The sequence below is a fragment of the Vipera berus genome, assembly GCF_964194415.1.
Source record: "Vipera berus genome assembly, chromosome: 14".
Lineage (NCBI taxonomy): Eukaryota > Metazoa > Chordata > Lepidosauria > Squamata > Viperidae > Vipera > Vipera berus.
The window spans coordinates 11,758,832-11,786,496 of record NC_138217.1 but is presented as its reverse complement, the minus strand read 5'-3'; the positions used below and the strand labels follow the sequence as shown (position 1 = coordinate 11,786,496).

General features: G+C 48.1%; 2 protein-coding genes across 8 annotated transcripts in view; one reads left to right on the top strand and one right to left on the bottom strand.

The window, feature by feature from the left end:
* Positions 1-663: 663 nt before the first annotated feature.
* Positions 664-9,651, bottom strand: NIPSNAP1 (nipsnap homolog 1). Its single transcript, XM_081338703.1, has 10 exons — positions 9,435-9,651; positions 6,591-6,718; positions 6,103-6,148; positions 4,876-4,970; positions 4,215-4,285; positions 3,107-3,247; positions 2,748-2,779; positions 2,480-2,574; positions 1,859-1,942; positions 664-1,559 (listed from the first exon to the last, which is right to left on the bottom strand). Exons 1-10 carry the CDS (start codon positions 9,521-9,523, stop codon positions 1,495-1,497), a joined length of 846 nt encoding a protein of 281 aa, XP_081194829.1. The 5' UTR covers positions 9,524-9,651; the 3' UTR covers positions 664-1,494.
* A 4,242-nt stretch (positions 9,652-13,893) lies between these two features.
* The window catches only part of NF2 (NF2, moesin-ezrin-radixin like (MERLIN) tumor suppressor), a 57,485-nt gene continuing 43,713 nt past the window's right edge, over positions 13,894-27,665 (top strand). For 5 of the 7 annotated variants that reach the window (XM_081338989.1, XM_081338992.1, XM_081338988.1 and 2 more), the window contains exons 1-2: positions 13,894-14,857; positions 25,979-26,104. In XM_081338989.1, coding sequence (XP_081195115.1) covers positions 14,744-14,857; positions 25,979-26,104 — 240 coding nt within the window. In that variant the 5' untranslated portion in view covers positions 13,894-14,743. Of the gene's footprint in view, positions 14,858-15,230; positions 15,425-25,978; positions 26,105-27,665 lie in introns of those variants that run through there. The other 2 variants (XM_081338993.1, XM_081338994.1) reach the window with 2 other exon arrangements.

Below are 27,665 nucleotides of genomic sequence, written 5' to 3'. Positions count from 1 at the left end.
AATTCCAGCAGCCGTTCTTCGTTTGAGCCTCCAGGCTCCTCCTCATCTTTTTGCTCTTCTCTGCACTCATCTTTTTTTCTATTGCACTGACCAAAACCTGAAGCAATACAGGTAGGTCACTGCAACCTCCATAAGTGTGAATCACTTGATCCCGTGACGGTGGGGATCCCGCAACGGTCGCTAAGTGTGAAAAAAGTCACTTTTCTTCAGCGCCATTGTGACTTTGAACGGTCCCTAAACAAACTTGAGCCTTGGTGGAGCAGTGGGCTAATGCCTCCTTAAGTAACACCAGCTGCCTGCAATTAGTGCAGGTTCGCGTCCCACCAGGCTCAAAGTTGACTCAGCCTTCCATCCTTCCGAGGTAGGTAAAATGAGGACCCAGATTGTTGGGGGCAATTAAGCTGTAATAATGCCGCTTGGGGGTGTGTGAAAGCCCTAACAGGCATATACATAGAATGAAGGCTACTGCTAAGCTTGTAAGCCGCCCTGAGTCTTCGGAGAAGGGCAGGATATAAAGGTAATAAATAAAATAAATAAACTGTTGTTGAGGGATACCTGTGTTCTATCAGTGGCGTATCAAAGGTGACCTTGATGCTATCCCTCCATTGATGCGGCTTCTGCCCCAAACATTTAAGCATTTGTCCCAAACATTTAAGGTCATGCCCTCGCAGGGCACCCAGATCAGTGTGTTAAATATTTAATTGCGTGTCCAATAAGGCAAGTCACACAGCCCTTGAAAAGCAGACCTTATGATTATTATTAATGCTACTGTCAATTCTTTTTTAAGTCGCTAAAGCTCAAACTATTTGTCACAAGCATCCGTGGCCACGGCAGGCCCACATTAATGCTTCCAGATGTCAGAATGCTTTTCGTTCTAAAGGAGGTGGGGGGGGGGACTTTCCCCTCCAAAAAAGAGGCCGGACACTAAGGAAGAGAATCTGGTGGACAAAATTTTTTTAAAAGCGTCCGTCCCTCACAATAGGCACCAGTCAGCTCTCGGCAATAGCCACTCATCAAATATTTGATTATCCTCTTCCTCTGCAGAACAAGCTAAGCGTTCATTGGTCCAGCAGCCTCTGCTCCAACTGGGAATTAACACGCTGACAGTTGGGAGGAAGAAAAAAAAATGGAATGGACAGATTAAAAAAAGGACAGAATCTTTCTAGCTCAGGGTTCCTCAAACCAGGGCGATTTAAGAAGCACGGACTTCAACTCCCAGAATTCCCTAGCCAGCCACGCTGACTCAGGAATTCTGGGAGTTGAAGTTCCAGTCTTCTTGAAGCGTGCTGGCTGGGGAATTCTGGGAGTTGAAGTTCGCACATCTTAGAGCGCCTTAGGCAGAGAAACACTGCTCTCTAAACAAAGCAGAAAAGGTCAGGAAACCAGGAAGTAACGAAGATTATTAGAGGGGAAAGGGCTGGGGAGGAAATGTAACGAAGTTTTCTTTTTCCCCCCGGGTGATGGCTGAGCCTTGCGCTGCCCAGGGAAGGTGGGTCACTGCAACGGGGAAATCTTCAGGGGTATCATGATTCGGGATTCCATGCTTCGAACGAGAGGAACTGCAAACACAGAAGGACATTCAAAGTGTCACAGAATGAGACAGTATCTTGGGAAATTGTGACTCGTTCTTGGCACTCAACTTGAGATACCCTTGGCCAACAGGAAATGCCTCCCAGCCTCCCTCCCTCTTCAGCAGGCAGGTGAGTGGCTGCTGCTGAGTGGGGAAGGGAGCAAGGGATTGCAAGATTGGCTGGAAAACTGTCACAGAACACTGAAAAGGAAGGTCATGTGGTCAGAGCACTGAAGCAGCCACAACTCTGAATAAGCTATCCAGCAGCACCTTATCAAAATGTCTGACCTGTATAGTAAACATTTTCATCCCATCCTCGCTTCCTCCAGGCCGCGTTCCTCGTCTCCTCTCGAGATTGCAGGTCTCTGTAGGCTGCAAAGCGACAAAAACATCTCCTAAATTATAAGCTTACTTTCATGCAACTTGGATGGTAAGTGAACTCAACTGGACTCAGTTGGGGCCGAGGACAATAGTACCTGCATGTTGTGGGAAACTCAGCCGCTGCCTGGTTTTGGCTTCATATGAGAAGCGCTAAGTACATCCAGGCATTATAACCTTATAAACCATAGGTAATGATGATCATGTTATTAACCTGGACACAATAGCTTGTTCAGCAAAGTAGTCTGTAGCGTGATGGGTGAAATCAGCCAACAGGACAAAGTAACAGAAATGGACAGACTCTAGAGCAGAGGTCCCCAACCTTTCGGGCACCAGGGACTGGTTGCGTGGAGAGAGGTTTTTCCGTGGACCGGAGAGCACGTGGTTTTGGGTGCTCCCTGCATCCCGCGGATGGGGTTTTGCTTGTTTGTGCGGCCTGGTTGCTGGCATGTTGCAGCCCGGTGCTGGTCTACGGGCCCGGGGGTTGGAGACCCCAGCTCTAGAGAACTATGGGGTTTCAAGACTACCTACCCCACAAGTGATGTACGATGTATAACTCTCCAATTTGGGAGAAGAAGCCCCCCACCGCTTCCTGGTTATCTTGACGGTGTTTAATTGCTCGAGCCCTGCGCCAAGCGAGAAAGACAGCGATGAAAGAACACTCATCATTACTCTTTCGCTAGTCATAATTGTTTTGCTCTGTGCGAGCTGCAAATGTCCTTCGGGGAACTCATTAATCTCTCTTTTATACTGACCTGTGGGCAACTTTAAAAAAATATTTAAACCGCTTTCTGCTTACCAGTTGTTTCCCCACTCAATCATGGTGCCGGGCTGAAATTCAAAAAAAGAAAGAAAAGATTGACTGGGTGACTTTGAGCCTAGTATCACCAGGCGTTTGGGAGTACTAGCCCTGCCTTTAGGCATGAATGGTGCCTGGCTGTCTTTGGGCCTCTCTCAGCCCACCCTACAGGGTTATTCCTCTCGACGAAATAGGAGGGGGAAGAGGGGAAGGCTAGCATGCTTGCCGCCTTGAGTGATTTGTAAAAAAATAATAATAATCAAGGCGGGATGCAAATAGACGAATAAATAAATTGCCAAGAAAAAAGGGAAATCTCTCAAGGAGGACTTCCCTCTCCCGGCCCTGCAAAGAGACCTCACCTTCAGCTTGTACGAGCGCAGTTCGTAGATGTTGGGTCCGGCGCGCGGCAGGGGCTCATTCCAGAAGCTGAACTCCAGGAGCAGCTGGTTCCTTCGCGAATGGAGCATGCTACTCCTCTCTTTGCGGAACTGCAAATATTCCTGCCGGAAGAGAAGAAGGGGAGAGTCAGATGGCAGGAAGGAAGGAAGTGTTGTCTTGGTCCAAAATGTTCCCAAGAAATTGTCTAGGAGATGGAGGTAGAGCTGAGGAATTCCGGGCACTGAAGTCCACAAGCCTTAAAGTGGCCAGGTTTGGAGCCCCCCCCTGCTCTAGCCACTCAACTTGGTGGGCCGCTAGCTTGTGCGGCATCACCTGGCCAAGGACAAACCGCCTAGAGTAGCCCCACAGTGAGATACAGAGCATATTGTAGGAGATGAGCAGGCTGACACCGAGGGAGGAAGGGAGGAGTCAAACGTGTCATCAGCTATGAATCCCTGCGTGCCCACAAGTGATCTAAATCCAGCCCACCTGGATTGCCTTCTTAATTCCCGCTCATTTCCCTTGACCGTTAGTGGTTCAGATTCTTGTAGAGTTTTTCAACTTGTGATACAGGTAGTCCTCGATTTTCAACAGTTCATTTAATGACCGTCTGAAGTTACAATAAAGGGACTTATGACCATTTTTCATACTTTATGACCCTGGCGGCCCTCCCATGATCAAAATTCACACGCTTGGCAACTGACTCACATTTATGATGTTTTTTGCAGTGCCCCAGGGTGACGGGATCCCCTTTCGTGACCTTCCGACCAGCCAAGTCAATGGGGGGGGGAGGGAAGCCAGATTCACTTAACAACCGTGCAACTTATTTAACAACTTCAGCGATTCACTTAACCAATGGTGGCAAGAAAGGTCGTAAAATGGGGGCAAAACTCACGGAAACGTTGGGCTCAATTGTGGCCGTAAACTGAGGACTACCTGTAAATCTTTATACTTTTTTGAACAGCCGGAATCTCCTGCAGCACTTGGCAACGTACAATTTTAACAAGCCAATCAACAACGGACATTTGAACAGCACCGCAACCTGCTGCATCAGGGAAGGCCGGGGTGCGATGGGGCACCCCCAAATACCTGGTTCTCCCTCAGCTTGTTCATGGACTCCATGAGGGCCGAGTAGCCGCCGACGAACCTCCAGATGTGCACTGCAAAGAGACGAAAGAGGCCGATTCTTACACAGCTCCCAAAAGAAGGAGTGGGTGTCAAACGCAAGCGAGCCTCGGACTGGGTTGTTCCACCGTACAGCTTGTCCTCGGCTTACGACAGTTCCCTTCGAAATTACAATGGCACTGGAAAACGCGACGTGGGGCCATTTTTTTCACACTTAATGACACAGTCGCAGCCTCCCCCGTGGTCACGTGATCAATTTTACTGCCTTTGTTTTTGCTGTGGTTGTTAAGCAGAACAACCACAGCAAAACATGTCCGCCTCGACGTGACTTGCCGTCTTCCCTGTCAGTTTCCCCGCTGATAACTTGCTCGTCGGGAGAGGGAGGGGAAAGCTTAAAGTGGCCATCGTGGGGCTGCGGGTGGCTGCGACCGTCGTAAATGGCGGGCCGGTTTGCCAACTGCAGTCCCGTGACCACCAGGGATGCTGTGACGGAGTCGTAAGTGTGAGGATCGGCCCCAAATCACCTTTTGCAGCGCTGTTCATCACCTTGAGTGGTCACTGAACATACGTTTGTTAAGTGAGGACTGTGTACCATAACCGGCTCGAGCCAGTTTCCCCTCCTCACCTGCTTGGTCCTGCTCGCCGTACCAGGTATTCCAGTTGCCAACTAGTTCGCAGGGATAATCCGTGTCGGAATGCAGCTTGGGAAGCACCTCTTCCCTGCAAAGCAAGGCTCCAAATTAACAGAGGGGCAGAAAGCCAGATTTGCAAAATAACAGAGGGGCATAAAAGCTGAATTGCGCTAAAAGCCGAACCCTCTCCTCGTTTCGCACCATCACTGAGTGCGCCCTGGAGGCTAACGAACAGGGGAGGCGGTGTTTCTCGCTCCCAGGGAAATGCAGTTAGTTTAATTAAATTGTTTTAATGAAAAAATATTTCCCTTGGACCGACAAACACCGCCTTCACGCTTATTCTTGGCTGCTCAGAAAGAAAGACAATTGCACCAGCCCTTAGACTTATATACCACCTCACAGTGCTTCGTGGCCCCTCTCTACGTGGTTTACAGAGTCCACATGTTGCCCCCCAACAATCTGGGTCCTCATTTTGGGGGGAGGGAAGGTTGCGTGAATCTGTAGTAGTAGTAGTAGTAGTAGTAGTAGTAGTAGTAGTAGTAGTAGACGACTTTATTGTCATTTCAACAATATACAGTACAGTACAGAGTGAAACGAAACAACGTTTCCCCAGGACCAAGGTGCTACATCAGACGACACGAATCAAAAAAAGAACAGAACACAAACTACACATAACTCTAAACTAAAAACTTTTAAAAAAATACAAATACAAGTATTTATAGTTCCAGTTTCTTCGTATTGAGAATTCTAATGGCTTGTAGGAAGAAACTGTTACACAATCTGGATGTCCAAGCTGGTCAGGATTGAACTCCTGGCAGTGGGCAGAGTTGGAAGGAAGGAAGGAAGGAAGGAAGGAAGGAAGGAAGGAAGGAAGGAAGGAAGGAAGGAAGGAATGAGAAAGGGAGAAGGAAGGAAGGAATGAGAAAGGGAGAAGGAAGGAAGGAAGGAAGGAAGGAAGGAAGGAAGGAATGAGAAAGGGAGAAGGAAGGAAGGAATGAGAAAGGGAGAAGGAAGGAAGGAAGGGAGGAAGGAAGGAAGGGAGGAAGGAAGGAAGGAAGGAATCATTTCTGGCAACCCCTCTGTGGCAATTCTAGCTTTCTCCTCTCCGCTCTTGTTCCTAAAGCTTGCAAGAGGGCAGGGAAGGAAATTGCATTTTCCCTTCTGCAAAATCTTCTCGATCCCAGCCCCCTTGCACGAAAAACGAGGCAGCCGATCCTTACGCGAGTCTGTTGTAGGCATCCAAGCATTCGGGCTTCACGTTGTGGACTGAAACGAGAGCAAAGAAAAACCAGTTGGGGAACCGGATGGGAAGTGAATCACAGCAAATTAATTGGCAGCCTAGAGTCCACTTCGCACAATTTTCTCCCTAATCGCGTTAAAATGGCTAAATTTATGTAGCCGGTTAAATTCATTGCGCTCGCCCGCTGATGAAGTGTAAGACCGTTTAATAAATTGCTTCATGCAGATAATATATATTTAACAAATCATTGCATACAGGGATTAAGATCATCAACTTTACAGCTTAACACGCGGACTTCAACTCCCAGAATTCCTCAGCCATTCTGGGAGTTTGAAGTCCAAGCGTCTTAAAGGGGTCCGAGTTCAGAAACGTTGCCTGAAGTGGCCATAAAATTAGGATACGGTTGTGCAAATGAAGCTGTTCCAGGAAAGAAAGGAAATTTAGAACTTTTTTTGGGGGGGGGCTCACATTGGATCTTGTAGAGGTGATTGGTCTCTTTCTTGGACAAGAGGTTAGAATGAGCGTCTTTCCGAGGATCCACCTTGTGGACGAAAAGTGAGCGAAACCAGCTACTTTCACTGTCTTTGGAATAACCTCTGGAAAAAAGTTGAGACGTTTATTTTATTGATTGGTTATAATTTGTACTATTCTATTCTATTCTATTCTATTATTCTATTCTATTCTATTCTATTCTATTCTATTCCCATTTGCATATTCTATTCTATTCTATTCTATTCTATTCTATTCCTATTCTATTCTATTCTGTTGTCTCTTCTGTTCTGTTTATTCTATTCTATACTGTTTTATTTCTATTCTTATTGTATTGTATTGTATTCTACTCTAATTCTATTCCATTCTAATTCTATTACTCTATTCTACTCTAATTCTATTATTCTAATTCAATTCTAATTCTTCTATTCTATTCTATTCTATTCTATTCTATTCTATTCTATTCTATTCCTATTATTCTATTCTATTTCTATTATTATTCTAATTCTATTATTCTAATTCTATTCTATTCTGTTCTGTTCTACTCTATTTTGTTCTATTATTTTTTTTACTCCATGTAGGCCTCCCGTAATAAGATAGAGACCATCTTGAAAAACAAGTCGCAATCAAACCCTTCTCTATGAGCTCTCTTTAGATAAAGGCCAAGGTAGTCTTCCAGTGTGATGATCCAGTATATACCAATCAACTTTTGCTAATAATATCCCCCCTGTTTTATTTGACCAAGACCTTTGCTCCAATCCTGGTCACTCATTAACTTCAGAAAATAGCTGGCAAACAATCTTTTCAAAAGGCTAATCTGAGATCTCTGGTCAGCTACCCCTCTCCTTACTGTACAAGAACAAACAGTTAATTTCTGATTTGTTTCCCCCCCCCTCACAAATGATATTTTCCTATTGGGGTCGATGACAATACCCATCATCCACAGCCAGAGTGCACACACCCCTCCACCCAACTGTGCTGCCTGGGTGAGGGAATGGGAACTGTAGTACAAGCACGGCCGAATCTCTCTTTTTTCCCCTTTTTAGTTATTTTTTATGGAAGGTGGTGGTTGTTTTTTACAGTCAAAACAAAGAAATTGAAAGTGATCAGTAAAGAGAAAGCAAACAAAACACCTATTAAGTAAAATAAAGTTATAAAGGAAATAAATAAATATTATAAATAAATAAATATTAAAGTTATAAAGGAAATAAATAAATCTCTTTGCAGCAATTATAAATCCACTTATATTAACATCACTCTAAAGGGGTAGTAATCGTGGCTCCTCTTTTCCCGTATTCTACACTTTCTAATCACCAAACTCGTCAATCACCTTCAAATTTCCCCCCCCCCTAATCAAAGAAGTCAATTTTGCCTTCTCAGGAAATTCTGCCATCTCCCGCCGCCTTTCCTCCATTGTGGCAATTAGCCCGGCTGTTACTTTCAAAGGGACTAGTAACTTGGCAGGGATGCTTGACACACCAAGCGAAACCCATTCCCGGTTTACTAAACATAAACCACAATCACCCGGCATCCTCTTCTTTGGTCCCAAGCTACAGTTTTGCATTTTATTTTATTTCTCCATTCATTTTGTATCCGGCACGTGGAAGACGTTTCCCTTCCTGACCATCATGGCTAAGGGTTAAAACAACCCGACTGTTTGGCCTGTTTTTTTAGGACGCTAGCCTGGCCCAGCAGGGCCTGGACTCCAGTCCACCTCCGGTTCTGCAAACTCACCAACTTCCTTCAGCAGGCCATTTGGGGGGCAAAAGAGGGGGGAGCACCAAGCACCCCATCTTTTTAAGTTTAGAATGAAAGAAGGAAGGACTTAAGTGTCATTTTCAGCACCCAGCCACGAGGAGGACAGGATTGCCACTTTGAGGTCCCTTTTCCCATCAACCCAAAGCATCCGCTCTCCTCTGGCAGGAAGGAATCCCAGGGTCGAGGGGACCTCAAAGATCTTCTAGCCCACCCCTTGCCCAGACAGGGACGCACTGGACCATCCCAGCCAAAGAGCCTCCAGCCTTTGCTCACACTTCTCCCGGATCTCTTGCGCGGGGGGGGGGGCGGGCAGTGCAGAAGACCTCCAGATTGACCCCAAGGACTGGGTTCCTACAACCTCCCGTGCCCAGAAGGGGCTTGAGGAGTCCCCTCCCTTCTCTGGTGCGCCCGCAGCGCCCCAGGCTGCCTCTTCGCGCAGGAATCGGGCCCGGAGAGGAGGAGGAGGAGGAGGAGGAGGAGGAGGAGGAAGAGGAGGGATAAAGAGGAAGAAGGGGAAGAGGAGGACGAGGACAAGGAAGAAGAGGAAGAGGAAGAGGAGGAGGAAGAGGAGGAGGGATAAAGAGGAAGAAGAGGAGGAAGAAGAGGAAGAGGAGGAGGAGGAAGAGGAGGATGAGGAAGAGGAGGGATAAAGAGGAAGAAGAGGAGGAAGAAGAGGAAAAGGAAGAGGAGGAGGAAGAGGAGGAGGGATAAAGAGGAAGAAGAGGAGGAAGAAGAGGAAGAGGAGGACGAGGAAGAAGAGGAGGGATAAAGAGGAAGAGGAGGAGGAAGAGGAGGAGGGATAAAGAGGAAGAAGAGGAAGAGGAGGAGGAGGGATAAAGAGGAAGAGGAGGAGGAAGAAGAGGAGGAGGGAAGAGGAGGAGGAGGAAGAGGAGGGATAAAGAGGAAGCAGAGGAGGAGGAGGAAGACGCGATAGAGGAGGAGGGGAGCGCCGGGCCGGGCCGGGGCTGCTGGAGCCGGGAGGGAGGCGCGGGGAGGAGGAGGAAGAAGAGGAGGAGGAGGAAGGCGCGCCGGGAGGGGAGGGGGGCCCTGGGGGGGGGGTCTCACCGGGCTCCGGGGCTGCCCGGCCGGGGGTCGCCTCCGCGCAGCGCCCGCAGCCAAGGCCGGGCCGGGAGGGCGCCCGCCCGCGTCGCCATCTTCGCTCGCCTGCGCGATCTGCCCGGGCCGAGCCGAGCCGAGCCGAGCCAAGCGGCGCGGGGCGGACCCGAGCGGGGCGGCGGGCGGCAGCCAACCCGGCCGGGCGAGGGAGGGCCGGGGGCGGCGCCGCGCTCTCCCGCCTTGCCCGAAAGTGGCGGCGCTCGGAGCCTCTTTCCAGCGGAGCTTGGCAGCTGGCGGGAGGGAGGGAGGGTGTGTGCGTCTCCTTGCAGACGTTTCATTGCCCCCTGATGAGGTTCCCCATCGGTGCTAGGAGGGAGGGGGGTTGGAGGGGGGAGGAGGAGGAGGAGGAAGAGTGTGGGGTCCCCGGTGGTCTCTGAGCTCGGTGCTCTCCTTGCAGACGCTTCATTTGACCTTCATCATCTGTGCCAGAAGGGAGGGGGGGGGTTGCAGAGAGGAGGAAGAGGAGGAGGACTGTGGGGTCCTCTTTCATTTGACCTTCATCATCTGTGCCAGAAGGGAGGGGGGGTTGCAGAGAGGAGGAAGAGGAGGAGGACTGTGGGGTCCTCTTTCATTTGACCTTCATCATCTGTGCCAGAAGGGAGGGGGGGTTGCAGAGAGGAGGAAGAGGAGGAGGACTGTGGGGTCCTCTTTCATTTGACCTTCATCATCTGTGCCAGAAGGGAGGGGGGGTTGCAGAGAGGAGGAAGAGGAGGAGGACTGTGGGGTCCTCTTTCATTTGACCTTCATCATCTGTGCCAGAAGGGAGGGGGGTTGCAGAGAGGAGGAAGAGGAGGAGGACTGTGGGGTCCTCTTTCATTTGACCTTCATCATCTGTGCCAGAAGGGAGGGGGGGTGCAGAGAGGAGGAAGAGGAGGAGGACTGTGGGGTCCTCTTTCATTTGACCTTCATCATCTGTGCTAGAAGGGAGGGGGGGTGCAGAGAGGAGGAAGAGGAGGAGGACTGTGGGGTCCTCGGTGGTCTCCTTGCAGACCTTCCATTACTTAAGTAGGTAAGTTTTTAGCCACAGAATAACAACATCAGCGGATGGATGTTGTGGGTGCGCCCCCGCTGGAGGTTTCCAAGAAGAGACTGGAGAAGCTCGAGCAGGGGGTTGGTTTAGAAGACCTCTAAGGTTCCTCCCAACTCTCCTCATTCTGTATTCTATACCTCTTAAAAGTTGCTAAGGTTGGGAGCCGCGCCAGGGCAACACAATAAGCCAGTCGCCATTCCCGAACTTCTTGCCCTGCCTCGTTTTTTTCTGAACTGGCCTCCCTCGCAGGGGTTGACCGCAGAGGCCATCGAACAATGTAGAGGGAAGTCTTAAATCACCAGGAAAAGCAAGCCATGGGTTTTGTGATTTTAAAACTCAGGAGCTGACCTGACCAAAGAGTTCACAACATCTTCATCAATTACGCTGGCTACAATCCATGGTAGCTACAGCCAGCCAGCTTAAGTCTTTCCACGTCTTCTTCAGCCAGGCCAGAATGCCGATGAGGTTCCTGTCTCTGAATGGTCTAAATGATCCATGATGAGAATCCGCTGGCATTTAGCAAGGGCATGTTACAGAGGGGCACAGCAGATGTCTCCGGAATGGCACGCTTGCTGGATTTCCAAATGAGGGATGGCAGAGTTTTAGACAAGCTGTGGAAATCATTGGATCCTTCCCTTTGGCCTGGAGAATGACTAGTTTAGGACTCAGTTCTTGGCAGTAAAAAGAGTGGTTTTTTATTATTATTATTTACTTTTTTGTATGCTGTTAAGATTGCATAATCGTAGCTTGCTATTTAATGCTGGATCCACACATTGCGTAAAACTTCAGCCACAGGGGCTAGGGCAGCCTAGAAGAGTCTTGGTCAGCTCGTGGTGTCTGCGATGCAACTTACCTGCTCAATTTTACCTTTCAGTTATTGCTTAATCCACCATAGATTGAACATCAGCCAATAAACAGACTAGTTTGCTCCCCCCCTCACATTGTTACAAAGAAAGAAAGGTCAACACCAAGCAAGCTTTGTTGTGTGATAGTGGCTGCCAAAGCTTTGATTGATTGGGCTAAGCAAAGTGCCCATTTTTCTCAATGTTATTTAGGACTATTTAATAGATTTCCCCCCCCCCACCCTGGATGTTTCAAGTTAATGAGGGGGAGAGATTGCTTAAAAATGCTGTAAATTAAATGCTCTTAGCTTGGAACATCTGTTCTTTTTCTGTGCATTAAATGCACTGATCAGATTTGCACATCAGGCCATAACAAGGGTTCTTTCGCTTATAGTTTAATATGTTATTTAAAGCCAGCATTTTGCATTTTCAGAGTCCAAAACAAACTGGCAAGGCTCCTTTCCCAGATGGTGCTGGGATTCAAAGAGCAGCTGAAGCCATGAAACAGGCAGTTTAAATTTTGGCTTTGTGGACGAGGCAAACCCCGATCTGGTTCTTGTAGCCTGGCAAAGATGCGATGTTATAAAGCCCAGCTCATCGTGCTTCATTTATTATACAACTATGGGTTAAACATATGGATCCAGACTAAACCCGGAGCAAAGTACCGATTATCCGTTTGTGGTTTAACTTTTGCGGCTTTTAACCATTCCTACATCCCTTTCGTTTTTTAATAAGTTGAAATTGAAAATAAATTATATATAAAAAAAGCCCTACAAGCTACGTTTACACAACACACTACCTAAGTCAGTTAAAACTCCACCAGTTACTTCTGCAGAACACACTTAACCAGATTACCTGGGTTGAAGATTTCCTAATAACCACTAAGGCAGGGGTAGGCAACCTCGGCTCTTTTATGACTCATGGACTTCAACTCCCAGAATTCCTGAGCCAGCTGGCTCAGGAATTCTGGGAGTTGAAGTCCATGAGTCATAAAAGAGCCGAGGTTGCCTACCCCTGCACTAAGGGAAAAGCCAGAGATGGAGAAAACACGGACTCTGCTTTCCCCTACTGGTTGATTAAATTTTCGCAGCCCTCATTTGATTACTGTAACCAGTAAGCGAATCCTTTGGCTAATTTAGCTGGTCAGGCAAACTCAGCCCATTTATTTGGTTTATGGTGCGGTGTATTGTGTGAATGCATAATACGAGTTCACTCTCGTGTTGCGGGTTGCGAGAGCTCAGCCCGAATGCCTTTCTTTTCTTTCCGGCCGCGTTTTGTCCTCCGCCGTTTCTTGCACTAGAGGGCGCTCGAGGCCGCGCCATCTCCGGCTCCTTTCCTTAGACGGGCAAGCGGGCAGTCAGCCTCCCTCGCCTCTGTGCTCCTTGCAGAGGGAGGGCCATTCCTGCAGATAGACAAGCGCCTCCACCAATCCGTCATTCCCTACCTCATTTCGGCTAGGGGCTGCGGTTACCTTCAACCTCGCATCCACCTTTCCGGTTCTTTTTAGAAACGCGCGTGGAAAGTCGCGCGGGACAGCAGCAGGCCCGCCGCCAAAAGCCGCCGCTCGAAACGGCGCCGCTACAAAAGCCGGGACTAGGCCCGGGGAAAGGTTTCGGAGGAGCGGGGGAGTCCGGCGCGGCGCCTTGTCGCCCCCGCAAGGATGGCGGCCATCGCTCAGAAACCGGAAGTGGCGCGCGGTCCTCCCCTTCCGCCCCCCCTCCGCTCAGGGAACCGACTTCCCTAGGTCCGAGTGGGCGGTGGCAAGCGCGGCGCCCCGCCTCCGGAGGCGGGCCCGTGCCCTGGTCTCCGCCAATGAGCGGCGAGGGGCGAGGAGTGGCAGGTTAGGCTGTGGTGGCCGAGGTGAGGGCAGCGTTTCAGCGCGGGAGGGGCGGGAGGGCGGCGAGGCACCCCCGAGGAGAGAGACCCCCCCGTCCCCGAAGCCCCCTCCCCACTTGTGAGGCGGGGGCCCTCCTCCCCCGCCCCCTCCCCCGCGGAGAAGGCCCCCGGCCCCCCCCTTGGGCGAGAAGCGCCCCCCAAGCCTGGCCCTCCCCCTCAGCAGGTCTTAGAGAAGCCCCTCCCCCTTATAGACCCCCCCAAAGCCCCCTCCTAAGCTTCTGCCCTCGAGGACCCCCCCATATATATATATTTTATGGCAGCCTCCCCCCCATAAATGCAGTGGCAATAGGCAGCCCCCTCCCCCTAATTACAAGGGGCCATTTTGAAGCCCCCACCCCATATTAGCTAGATACTGGCACTGAGAGAATTCCCCCCCCCCCCAATAAGCCTTGGGGATATTGGATTTGGGGTCTCGGGAAGCCCCCCCCAGAGCCTTTATTTCCTCCCTCCCCTTGAATTTAATAATCCCCCCCCCGTTTTAACCAATACCCCTTTTCTTGCTTGGTTTCTCCCCCCCCCCTTTTATTTCTCCCTTCCCCTTATAGAGAAAATATAGGGTAAATTGCAAAATGGATAAATCTCCCTTTCCCCGTTCTGCTCTCTTCTGGGTTTCCTGGCTGGGATGGTGGCTTGGGATTGATGATGATTAATCTGTGGTTTCTTTCTCCCGGAGCCGGCACGAAGACTTCCTTGGTCTTCCGTGAATAAATTGCCTTTGCTCTTAACTAATCTGCCTTTTCTTTCTCCCAGGTCCCTTCGGCTCTGGATTTCCCTGCCCTCTCTTCCCCCCCTCAAAGAGTCCTTTTTTGGAAGGGCAGCTTCGGCCCTCCAAAAGATAGACAGGAATATCAAGCCTTGAAAAGGAGCCCACCTGCCCACCCGGGTCAAAATTGGGCCTTCTTTGAGACGCTTTCATTCCCAAATAAAATCGGGGGAGGGGGGGCGCTACCGTCCCCTTTTCCTCCTGTGCCCCACACCCATCCACCGGCAGGCATCTGTTGGGCTTGTCGCCCCTGTGTGAATTGTGCCCGTCTAAAAACACCCCCGTTAATCCCTCCACCAATTTATTTTCCAAGTTTTTTCCCCCCTTAAAATTTAGGAAGGCTGAGCAGAGAGAAGGCAGGAAGGAGACGGTTCCTATAAAAAACCCCAAAATTTAGGTTTTGCAATTTGGGGGGCGGGTGTCACCCATTTTGAACGGGGTGTGCATTTCCTTTTTCTTCCTCCTTTTTTTTGGACTCCCATCGGTGAAGAAGACCAGTGGGACAGAACCAGCTGCTGGAAACATGTTAAAGGGGGTGAGTCGGACCCCCCGTCTTTTTCTCGTTCTCCGGACGAGCTGGCTGGTTCTTTGGACTTCCGTTTGACCCACCAGCTTGGCATCTAAACCGTGGGCGATTCCTCCCACCCACTTCCCCCCTTTGGACCTTCCCCACAGAGAAGGGTCAGGGTACCCCCTTGGCATAGGTGAAGTCTAAGGGGGATTCGCCATGGCGGGGGCCATCGCCTCCCGCATGAGTTTCAGCTCTTTGAAGAGGAAGCAGCCCAAAACCTTCACAGTTCGGATTGTTACCATGGATGCCGAAATGGAGTTCAACTGCGAGGTAAAATGCCTTTGCCGCACTTTTAGAAGCTGTGAGAAGCCTGCGAGGTTGGATTGATTCAGTGCAGAACAGGCAGTCCTCGACTTACAACGGTTCCTTGAGTGGTCGAGGTTACAGTGGTGCTGAACAAATTGACTTACGACCATTTTTCACACCTAAACAGCCGTTGCAGCATCCCCTAAGGTCGCGTGATCCAAATTCAGATGCTTGGCAACTGACTCAACCTTATGACTGACGGTTGCCGTGTCCTGGGGTCGTGTGATCCCCTTTTGCGACCTTCTGACAAGCAAAGTCAGCGGGGGAGGCCAGATTCACTTAACAACCGGGTTACCAACTTAACAACTTGCAATGATCCACTTAACAACTGTGGCAAGAAAGGTTGTAAAAATGAGGCAATCTGACAGCCAGTGTCTCAGCAACAGAAATTTTGGGGGCTCATTTGCGGCCGTAAGTCAAGGGCTGCCTGTGCTTTCTTTGCTTTCTTGTTTTTATGGTCCTTTGCAGAGTCAGCCGGATGTTTAGACTGGACATCCCACAAACTGCTTCCCAAAAACCTGGGATAGGCAGGTACGGAGGTTTGATGGTTTTACAGTTATTGTCGCAGGATGTCAGCTGCTCAGAGTAAAGCTGCCTTTTGCAATTGACCGATGGTGAATTAGTCAATGCCGATGGTGTTTAAGTGGTGCTCCAGAGGTTTTGGGATTGCCAACTACCATTCATACTACTTTTGCTTTTTTTATTCTTATCTTTTCACTGTCAGCCAGATGTTTAGATTTGGCATTTTTATCCCCCTGTCCAGTCCTCCTCAAGGACCTGGGATAAGCAGAGGTGGAGGCCGGATGGTGTCAGAAGCATCATCGCATTATTGTTATCGTCACCATCAAATTTAGTTGCTGCCTGTCTTGCAGTTCAAAGCGACTTTGACATGACTGAAGGGAAGGGGGGAAAAAAAGTTGAATAGGATTCACTTCTGAGTAACTTGCCTACAATGACGTGGTGAGGAATTTATTAACTGTCCCAGCCAAGAGGTGCCTTTGACCTGGTTCACGTCGCACGTGGCCGTGGCTTGTTCCACTGTGTTTAATAATCCATAATTGGCCAGTATCACAGTACCTGCCGAGCCCAGCGCAAGGTGACTGTGGCTTGTTCGGTGCTTGTTCGGCACCGAATTCTAATTTAGCCTCTTCACCTTGCAAGCCGCCAGAAGTTTTTCCCAGCCATCGGAGGGAGTTTGGTGTTTCGCTTGCAAACCCTGGGCGGGATTTGGGGGTCAAGATGAATTGGATCCCAAGCACTTGTCCAGGTCCTCTTGGAATATTCATGAACCGCTAGAAAAGTCTGGGGAAATGAAAGCTGCCTCTGCTCTTCTCTTAAAGGAAGGAGGCGTCTGACAGGTGCATCTTAGTGGAAATTTTTTCCTGGAGGTGCCTTTCCCAGGAGGCTGAAGCTGTCCGAGGAGGGGAAAGAACCCCCCCCCTTCATTTTCCAAAGCAACTTATGCCTACCCCATCCTCTTCCCAGGCCATTCGAAAAGGTTGCCACCTCTTTGTATTTGACAGATGCTTCTTGGCAACTGACTCGTACTTACGACGGTCGCAGAGCCCCAGAGTCACGTAATCCCCTTTTGCGACCTTATTACGAGCCAAGTCACACTACAATCTTACATTCCAGCGTTGCATAAATCCTCTCGTTTTTAACCTGTTTCCTCTTGGCTTCGTTTTCTGATCTCCCTTTGATGCTGCTAGCAGAGTGTTGAGTCTCAGTGTGTTATCCACACTTGCGTATCTTCACGTGTCCCCACGGAACAAGCCGAGTGGTTTTGTTCTTAACTCGGTTTACAGTATTTCCTTGGTGGATTAGCAGAAATGGCTTTTAATTAAAAAGGCATTATCGGGCTGTCATGCAGCCTAAGAAAACAGAAATAGCTTTTCACGCCTTCTGTACACGGCCCAGTTAACTCGCCCTTTATCTATTTATTTTGACATCTCTTTGTCGCAGAACGAAATGGGAGGGTGTCCCACGGGTTTGGTGGGTTTAAAATACTTTATTCGCCTGCTCTCATAATAGGTTTTTTTATTTTATTTTTTTATTTTAATCCCATTTATATCCCGCCCTTCTCCGAAGACTCAGGGCGGCTTACAAGCTTAGCAGTAGCCTTCATTCTATGTATATGCCTGCTTATTAGGGCTTTCACACACACCCCAAGCGGCATTATTACAAAGTCAGCTTATTGCCCCCAACAATCTGGGTCCTCATTTTACCTACCTCGGAAGGATGGAAGGCTGAGTCAACCTTGAGCAAATAGCAAATAGTTATTTGGGGGAGTTGCTTTTCCTTCCATTGTAAAACAGGAGCGTCCAACTTCGGCAACTTTAAGACTTGTGGACTTCAATTCCCAGAATTCCCAACTAACACTGGGGCTGGGGGTTTCCTGGGAATTGAAGTCCACAAGTCTGAAAGTCGCCTAGGTTTGATATACTTGTTGTAAAGCGTCCTTTTTAAATGCACCAGTATCAGCAGCAGCAGCAGCAGGGGAAAAAATTGTCTCTTTTTACTCTTTTCATTTCTTTGAAATTTCAGCTTGCTACCCTGGTTCATATCCTTCTTTCGAATTGTGTTGCAGTTGTATCTTTCTTTATCTGAAGTTTGATTTAAGTCTGTAGGATGTAACTGCCCAGTTTGGGTTATGCTTATGTGGGATAAATTTTTGTCGGCCAGTTCTGTCAACATCTCTGCATGGAGGAACGCCATGATTCACTGTCCTTATTTGTCTGGTCTTCCTGTCCATTGCTTCTAGTTCTGCTTTGAGTCCAGTCCACTATTCCAGCTGTGTGTCTAATGATTGGAATTGCCCATGTGTTGATTGCCTTCACGGTATTTCCTCCATTGAGTTTTAAGATCTTCACATTTGTGATGGATTCACCTCTAACCTTCTTCTTGACGGGTGTGCTTGATAATGATTATCACCTTTCAAACAATTCACGAATGTTAGTCTTCAATCCTTGCAACGGCTTTTACAAGCTAAATCATATTATCCTGCTAGATGAATGTAGAGGATGAGATTAAGGTTGTAGGTTCTCGAGAAATGTCTCCGCAGTAAAGTCTGAAATGAGCTCCTTGTAATATTTAACAGCCCACTTTGCTATTAGCAAGCAAAAAAAATAATAATGAATTATTCATCCTAGATTTCTTTTCAGCTTGCTGATTTCTTGTCTTTTCTTGTCATTTCTTTGACTTGTTCTTGAGCTGCTCAGAGTCATGGGAGAATTGGGTGGCGTATAACTTTAATAAATTATTTCTGAGTGAATGTTGAATGTGCTTCTCGTTTTTGAAGATGTTGTTCCCTGAATTGTGTTCTGGCAGTTCTGGGTGATGTTCTTTGGGAATCGCTTTGGATAAAGATGCAGCGGGCATCTATCTTCCTTGATAGACAGGGGCTTCTGAGACCTCTTAATTGTAGAATTATTTTTATGCTGTTCCGTAGTGTTTAAAAATTGTAATTCCATCGTAATGTTGGAATTGCCGCTGTCAGTATTGTAAGTTTTAATTTTAATGCCTAAGGTTTCAATATTTCTCCTGTTTTAATTGTCTATATTGCTGTTTAGGATACTGTAAGTTTCTCAGAGTCGCTTGAGAGTAAGATGGGTGGCACATACGTTTAATAAATAAAATATTGCAGCAGCAGATGGGGGCAAGACTGTGGCTGATTCCCAAAAGCAGGAAGCCGAAGCAGATCCCTGAGTGATTTATTGGATAATACCACGCCTCTGGAGATTCCCAGTCATCCAGGTCAAGGCAACTGGACTTTGTTTTCCTTGAAGACATTTCACCTCTGATCCAAGAAGCATCTTCAGTTCTGATGCTTCTTGGATGAGAAGCGAAACGCCTTCAAGAAAAAAACAAAGTCCAGTTGCCTTTTGGGGGGGGAGGAAAGCATCTTTGGGACAACAACACCATGCATTTTCCCGGCAATACGGAGGTGCTTTGCCGCTGATTTCTGCCATGTTTTCCCCATTTCTCAGTCTTATCTCTGGGCTTTCCTAGTGGTCTCCCTTCCATACGCTCACTAGACCAGACTTTGCTTAGCTTCTGCCCTCAGACATGGTTGGCCAGATGTTGCTGCTGCTTGAAGAATGGGAGAAACAACAGTCCCCCCCTCACCAGTGTTGTCCTCAGCTCTTAAAAACAACAACGACAAAAAACAAATTTAGAGTACAGTTTAGAACAGGGTGTTCTTTCTGATGGGTTTCTGCTTTGCATTTTGTCCCTGGGTTTCCCTCAGATATTTTCCAAGCCCTGATATTTTCCAAGGCTTCCACGTTGTAATTTCCAGAGGAGCAGTTACAACACCACTTGCGGAAAAAGGACGCGGCAGCGTATTCCCGGAGTGATGTTTCCCACGTCTGCCAAATTTGCAAATGACTCCTGTTGCAGCTTAATAAATAATGTACACCCTCTTAATAGATTTCCCCCCCCATCCCTCCAATCTGACAAGAAGCCCAGTCTAAGCCTCCCCCCCCACCCTCACCCCAGCGCTGGCTGGATTTTAAGTACTTGTTCCTGTTTACTTAAAAACATTTATGCTCGGATAAATTGCCAGAGCCCTTGCATTTAGCAAAGATCGTAAATCCCAAACCTGCAAAAATATCAGCCGTGCCTCCCTTTAGCTTCTTTTAATCAGGGAGTTTCTTCACGTATTCTTGTATTCTTCCGGGACTTGCAAATATAGCTAACGAGCCACATTAAGATAAGGCTAATGGAATATGACACCTGTGAAAGGACATTTGCATTCTGGCCAGGAGTTCTCCAGGTAAAAAGAGGAACCACAGGGGGAACCTCGCCTTGTACCCCCCCCACACACACACCCCCGCCCGACGGTTTTTACGGTCTTGCAGTTCAATTACAGGTCTGTCTCTAATGCAGCATATTTTAGTTGGGGATTGTAGCTGTGTAACACAGATGATCCTCAACTTACGACGGATAGTTTAGCGACCTTTTTGAAGTTACAACCTGCCTGGAAAAGGGGACCCAGATCTGAAGCTCTAATGATGGGATCCTCTCCCACTTCAGGCGCTCAGCTGCATAGCGACATGTACAGCCGTTTGCAGAATAATAGAGTTGGAAGGGGCCTTGGAGGTCATCTAGTCCAACCCCCTGCCCAAGCAGGAGAGCCTATACCACTTCCTATACCTTCACTAGCATGTTTCTACCTCCAAAGAACGATGGTCACCGTGTGGGCTTACGATAGACTAATTCCATTACTGACCACGGGTTGGGATCTTCGCTGGCCGCTGAGCCCGTAGAATGCAAGAAGCTCAGGCAGTCTTCATTAAGTCCCTCACCCCCCCTTTCTCCTGTCCTTAATCAATTCAGGGTGATAGCAGCAAGACATGAAATCAATACGTGGATCTCAGTGCAATTTACAGTCGCCGTGCTATCTTAAATTGAGAAAGGAACCCCAACCATTTTGTTATTGTCTATGTCAATTTGTACTTTTATCGTGTCAGTGCCATGGATTTTCCGGGCAGATCCCAACGGAACAAAAGCACAACAATTAAAGAAGGACTAACGTCGTCGTTTATTCCACTTAAAAAGTCCAGAGGGAGAAGGAAGTTCTAATCTCTTGATAGATCCTCAGATAGTCAGATCTAAATTGCCTGGGACTTTATTAAAGATTTAAGTCTCTTTCTTGGGGGCAACCAGAACATGGCTTTAAGCAAGCCTATAAGACAAGCCTGCTGTTGTGTGACCTGAACCGTGGCACTTTGCAATTTGTCTTCTAACAAAGAATGCCACATTGGCAAGGACAGCTTGATGGGCTTTGTAGTCTGGTGCATTGGGAATTGGTCTCAGCGAAGAAGGTTGATTTGGACTATCTCTGTTGGCAGATTCTGTCAATCTGTCCCTGGCCTTTATTGATTGGGACTACAGCTCCCCAAATTCCCAATCGTTCTGGATAATAGCACTAGTAGTTAGAGTTATATATCGTTTCATAGTGCTTTACAGCCCTCTCTAAGTGGTTTACAGCAGAGATCCCTAACCTTTTGGGCCCCAGGGACCGGTTCCGTGGAGAAAGGTTTTTCCACAGACAAGAGAGTGCGTGGTTTTGTGTGCTGCCTGGATCCCACGGATCGGGTTTTGCCTGTTTGTGCAGCCCGGTTGCTGGCATGCCGCAACCCGGTACCGGTCCACGGCCCGGGGGTTGGGGACCCCTGGCTTACAGAATCAGCATCCTTCCCCCCCCCAACAGTCTGGGTCCTCATTTTACCGGCCTCAGAAGGATAGAAGGCCGAGTCAACTGAGCCGGTCAGGATCGAACTCCTGACAGTGAGCAGCGAGTTAGCCAGCAGTGCTGCATCACCACGGCTCTTATAGCTAACATTTGCTCAATTTCCAATTCATCTGTTTTGGCCATGTTCTCAGTGTCGAAAGTATGGAATCCAAGGAAGGAGAGAACCGCTATTTGATCTTAGTTCAGGTAATCAAATTGCAAAAAAAAAGAAAATTGATTTGCAAAGCTCCAACTCGGAGCAATCTCTCCGTGACCATTACATGGGCCTTATTCCATTGGTGAGCAAGCCTAAAGCTTAATAGCCTTAGCAGTCACCGAAAGGCCAGTTAGAAGTGTCCGAGGCTCAGTGACAGATAAGGACGGGCTCCGATGTCTAGAAAAAAGTCGGGCGCACAGTTAAGTCCTCGACTTACAACTATTCATTTAGGGACACACACACACACACACACACCGGAAGTTGCAATCGAGGCTGGAAAAAGTGACTTGGGACCGTTGCAGCGTCCCCACAGTGCTCTGATGTTCGGACACTCGGCCCCTGGCACGTCTTTGTGACCAATTGCATGCCCTGTCCTGGGCTCACGGGGCCACCATTTTGTACCTTCCCAGCTCAACCCGGCTTGGCTTCCAACAATATCGGACGCCAGATTCGCTTAACAGCTGCAGGGAATTCGCTTAACAGTTGTGGCTAAAACAAGCAAAACAACCAGCCAACCAACGGCCTCCAAATGCAGCAAGACTCACTTCCCAACTGCCTTGCTTAGAACCCCAGAAAATGTGTGGCTCAGTTGCCGTCATAACTCAAGGACCGCTGCATTGGACAGACGTTTGAGAGGTGCTCTCGCCGTTCCAGGCAAATACCCAAAAACGGCTTCCCTGGGTTTTTTTCCCCTTTCTTTCTTTCCTTTCCCCCCCCTCCCCCCTCCCCCTTTTCTCATTTCCCTGGAACTGCAGCATTTTAATGTTTTCCCCAAACTTCATTATGAAGACTTTGCACCAGCTTACATAACACTTGGCACTTCATTTGCAGTCAGGCTGGGCTTGAATTCGGGCAAGGGAGGGGGAATCGAATTCCGGCGAGGGAGGGGAGGGGGCGCTCCCCCTCCCTGTCCTTCCTAGCAAAGCACAGCTGGAGTTTGAAAACACCGATTCCTCTGGGCACCGGACTGCATCTGTGGATGCAAAGGCTGTTCTCTGCCTGAGCATCCTTTTTAGCAAAGGACGAGAACACGGGTCCCTGGTCTGCCTCTTCGCTTGTCAATCTTTCCCTTTAGAGCCATGATGACAGTAAAGAAAAGACAGACCGGGGGGCGGGGGGCGGGGAAGGAAACCACTGCCAACAGAGGGGTGAGGGGGTACCTTAGTACGAAACAGACCTCCTTTGAGGAATATTAATCCAATGTCCCATGCTTTCTCGCCATTTTTTAAAGCCGGACATGAGCAAAAGGGAGTTAAATCAAGCCGTTTGCAAACAGATGCATTTGCGTGCTCAGTGCTGAATTAGGTTCACCCACGATGGCCTTAATTGTGGTTTATTTAGCCACGGTTTATTAAGCCTTCTCTCCCCCCCTGCCTTCCCGGACAGGGTTGGCATGTCATGTTAAGTCCATCCACCAACCCACCCCAACCGATTTTATCCCAGTTTAGCCATGTGAAGTGTGAATTCAGCCTTTGGTGCCGCAATAGCAGGTTCTGTGCAAACCCCCTTGGCAAAAAAGCACGGTGCCGCTTTTGCACAATGGGATGCTCTGGTGGATAACAGAATAACAGTCTTGGAAGGGATCATGGAGGTCTTCTAGTCCAACCCGTTGTTCAAGCAGGAGACCCTTTGCCATTCTGGAGAAATGTCCAGTCTCTTCTTAAAAGCCTCCAGTGATGGAGCACTCACAACTTCTGGAGGCAAGCACTAGTTGATTGTTCTGACTGTCAGGAAATTCTTCCTTAGTTCTAGCTTGCTTCTCTCCTTGATTGGTTTCCATCCGTTGTTTCTTGCCCTGCCTTTGGGTGCTCTGGAGAATAGGATGACCCCCCCCTCTTCCTTGTGGCATCCCCTGAGATAGTGGGACACTCCTGTCATGATACCCCAGTCCTCCTCTTCCTTAGACTAGTAAAGGTAAAGGTTCCCCCGCACACGCGTGCTAGTCGTTTCCGACTCTAGGGGCCGGTGCTCATCTCCGTTTCAAAGCCGAAGGGCCAGCGCTTGTCCGAGGACGTCTCCGTGGTCATGTGGCCGGCATGACTAGACGCCAAAGGCGCACAGAACGCTGTTACCTTCCCACCGTAGTGGTCCCTATTTTTCTACTTGCATTTTTACGTGCTTTCAAACTGCTAGGTTGGCAGAAGCTGGGACGCGTAACAGGCGCTCACTCTGCTACGCGGCACTCGGGATTCAACCCGCCAAACTGCCGACCATCTGATTGACAAGCTCAGCGTCCTAACCCACTGAGCCACCGCCTCCTTCCCTCGCTTAGACTAGTAGACACACCCAATTCCAGCAACCGTTCTTTATATGTTTTAGCCTCCATCCCCCCTAATCATCTTCGTTGCTGTTCTCTGCACTCTTTCCAGAGTCTCAACATCTCTTCTGCAGGTCCCCCTCTTGAACCTCCGTGTTCTGTTCTTCTTCTAACACATCAGGAAGGTCTTAGAGCAGGACGTGGGCCTTGAGTTTATTGCTCCTTTAAATTACTGCAAAGTAGGAATTCGGGCCAAGATCCCTGGTCTTAATTCCCCCTTTTCTTCTCCTCCAGAGAATTTTTTTTTAAAATTGTTTCGTTTTGATTCGTTTGCCGACCATCTCGCTTGGAGGGGACTCTGAGCAAGCCTGGATTCTTTAGCCTTGTGTTCTGTTTTTCGCACGAGGAAAAACAAAAAAGAGTGAGGTGGGGAGACCTGAGGAGGATGCTCTTTGCTGTTTTGCAGCCAGAAGTCGTCGCCAGGGGGCGGTGTGTGATAACTACTGCCGGACACTGAATAACACTAAAGCAGAACAGGGCAAATCACCTTTCAGGATAAATATTGATGCTATGCAGGTGATCCTGTTGAAGAGGTGCGGGGGGGGGGCCTCGCGAGAGAGGAATGTTATGCCAAAGCCTAGGAATCTTGCCTGCTTTCGAAGCCCTTGGACTCCTGCATTTATTTCTTTGCTTTCAGGCAATTGTGGTCCCCACCACCCCACTCTTTCCTAAGCAGGTCCTAGTGAGGTATAAAACGATTTGCATCCCTCTGAAGCAAGAGTCCCCCACCCCCCGGTCCGTGGACCAGTACCGGGCTGTGGCACGCCAGCAACCAGTCCTCACAAAGAAGCAAAGCTCCATCCATGGGATGCAGGCAGCCCACAAAACCACGCACCCTCCGGTCCGTGGAAAAACCTCTCTCCACGGAACCGGTCCCCAGTGCCCAAAAGGTTGGGGACCTCTGCTCCGAAGGACTTTGGCTTTAGCAAAAAAAAAACCCCTTGGCTTTCTTAATCATTTAGAACCAACCAGGTTAAGGTTAAGCATTTAGAAACATTTCTAAATTGCATCCCCATCTGAACATGTCTTCTCTTGCCTTCTGATGCTTCCTTGTTGTGTATCGGAAGGCAAGAAAAGAAACAACGGATGGAAACTTAATTACGGAGAGAAGCCACGTAAAACTACCGGTAAGGAGAAATTTCCTAACGGTGAGAACAATTAACCAGTGGAACGGCTTGCCTCCAGAAGGTGTGGGTGCTCCATCACTGGAGGCTTTCAAGAAGAGACTGGACAATGTTGCTTGGGCAGGGGGTTGGGCTAGAAGACCCCTTCCAGCTCTGTAATTCTATGTTCTGTGTATCTAGTACAACTCTGTAGGAGTTCAGCTTTGAAGAAAAGCGATAACTTGGTTCGTTTTCCTATCTTTCTCCATATTTCCACGGCATTCCCTTTGCGCTGCTCTTCTCTCACACGCCTTAAACTATGGATGTATTCATTGACACCTGTGTATATTGGATGAAGGTTACCCACTGAAACACAAACAGGGATTTCAATCGTATGCCCTGTTAGATAAGGTGAAGCAGAACAATGCAATCGTGTTTTCTACCTGCAGAGGGATTTTTTTTCTCCATCACCTGCTTTTTGCTGATAAGATGGATCTGTTTCGCGTGCAGAAAGAGGTTAATAAAAGAGAGTGCAGGCTAAGGTTTTTTCCAGATACAGTTGTGGAAACTGGGCAACTTGTTAAAGATAGGCTTAGCGGGTCTTCACCAATACCTGTGGTCGCCTTCAGGAAGTTTCTAGCTGGCACTAATCATGACTGAACAGGTGGGAAGACAGATGTAGTGCATAGAGGAGCCCTACCTCCTGTGAAATGGAAATGGAAATTTCCCCAGAATTTAGACTAGTTTTATTAAACAAGTCATAGCCATGGCAGCGTCCCCGCCATCATCATCTGATCATGATTTCCAGTGCTCTCTGCAGTCTTCCCAGAAGGAAAACTGCAGGAAATCAGAAGTCACTCCCGCTCTTTTTTTTCCAGCCCACGGTCATTCTGTTTCTCTCTTTGGGTAATTAAATATTGACTTATTATTGATGTTCGTTTGCCACTACAATTAATTTTCCTATTTATGATATATACTCTTCTTGGATGGTTATGTCGGTTCACCACCACCCCTCCCCCCAGTGTTGGGGTTAAAAAAAAACATACGGTCAGCCTTGTGTAGTAGAGTCATACTTTGGCACTTGACTGCTTCAAAACTCATCAAATTCGGTACTCAACACATTTTTGCAGCAGAAGTTTTGTCCCGGCAGAACAAACTGAAAGCAACTTGGGTTTTGAGAAGGGGATCTTCTAACTTTTGTTTCCTGGTGCAGGTGAAGTGGAAAGGGAAGGACCTCTTTGACCTGGTGTGTAGGACATTGGGACTCCGTGAAACATGGTTCTTTGGACTGCAGTACATGATTAAAGACACAATAGCCTGGCTCAAAACGGACAAGAAGGTAAGGATCTGCCTTCCCCTCTCGAAGCACGAATGTCCATTGCTCTCCAACCTTGGCAAGACTTGTGGACTTCAACTCCCAGAGTTCCCCAGGCAGCATGGGGAATCTGAGGACCAGACAATTCCTTAGCATGGCTAGCTGGGGAATTCTGGAAGTTGAAGTCCACAAGTCTTAAAGTTGCCAAGATTGTGTGTGTGTGTGTGTGTGTGTGTGTGTGTGTGTGTGTATATCTATATATCTATATATCAGAAAACATCTATATATCTATATATCTATGTCAAAGGGACGCGGTGGCTCAGTGGGTTAGGACGCTGAGTTTGTCGATCAGATGGTCGGCAGTTTGGCGGGTCGAATCCCGAGTGCCGCGTAGCAGAGTGAGCGCCTGTTACTCGTCCCAGCTTCTGCCAACCTAGCAGTTCGAAAGCACGTAAAAATGCAAGTAGAAAAATAGGGACCACTACGGTGGGAAGGTAACAGCGTTCTGTGCGCCTTTGGCGTCTAGTCATGCCGGCCACATGACCACGGAGACGTCCTCGGACAAGCGCTGGCTCTTCGGCTTTGAAACGGAGATGAGCACCGGCCCCTAGAGTCGGAAACGACTAGTGCGGGGGAACCTTTACCTTTACCTTATATCTATGTCTATGTCTATGTCTATGTCTATGTCTATCTATATCTATATCTATATCTATATCTATATCTATATCTATATCTATATCTATACCTATATCTATATCTATATCTATATCTATATCTATATCTATATCTATGCCGTTTGTGTGCTCAAGGCAACAGGGTGTACTCTTGCGGGTGTGAAGAAGGCACTGGGCAGAGTTTTAAGTGGAGGGGCCATCCGCTTTTCTCTTTTCCTTTCTCTCCGATTTCTTGTCTCTGACAAGATAATTCACTTTTTGCCCAAGGTCTCCATTTCTTGCTTTAGACATGAGACTAACCCTGTTTCGGTTTTAGTGCAAGTACAATAGGAATGAACAAATCTCTTTTCCTTGGGGCTTCTCCAGCATCTGATCTTTTGTTTGGTGTGTTTGGCTTAGATTCACCTCTTCCACTGTGTACTGACATTTTTATTGATGTTGGTTTGATTTTATTTACCTCTCGCTGAGTGAGTTATCCAGATTATACGTTAATTTGTCTCAAATCTTGGTATTTTCAAGATTGTGAACAGCCGTTTAAGGTCAGATTGCCTAAAGCAAAGCTAATGTTATTTCTTTTTTGAGTTATTCTTTGCAATTCTGGATTTGAACTCGGTAACGTAAAAAGCATTGTTTCCCCCCCCCCCCTTCTTTACCTCTGAATGTGAGACAAAGGTGCCAAATGTTTTGGGCAGCTGTTCTCAAATAAAAGTAAATAGGTAATGTGACATGGTCCTTTACTCCTAAAATAATGGAAAATGAATCAGCTTTTCAAACCTTAAATTGGTTTGTAATTGTTTCTAAATAAATGCTGGTTTGCTGCATTTATGTACTTTAATGCAACAAAATATCTGTTATAAAGAACTTCTTTTTCCTTGGTGCACTGAAGATTTGCTGGATTACAATTCCCATCA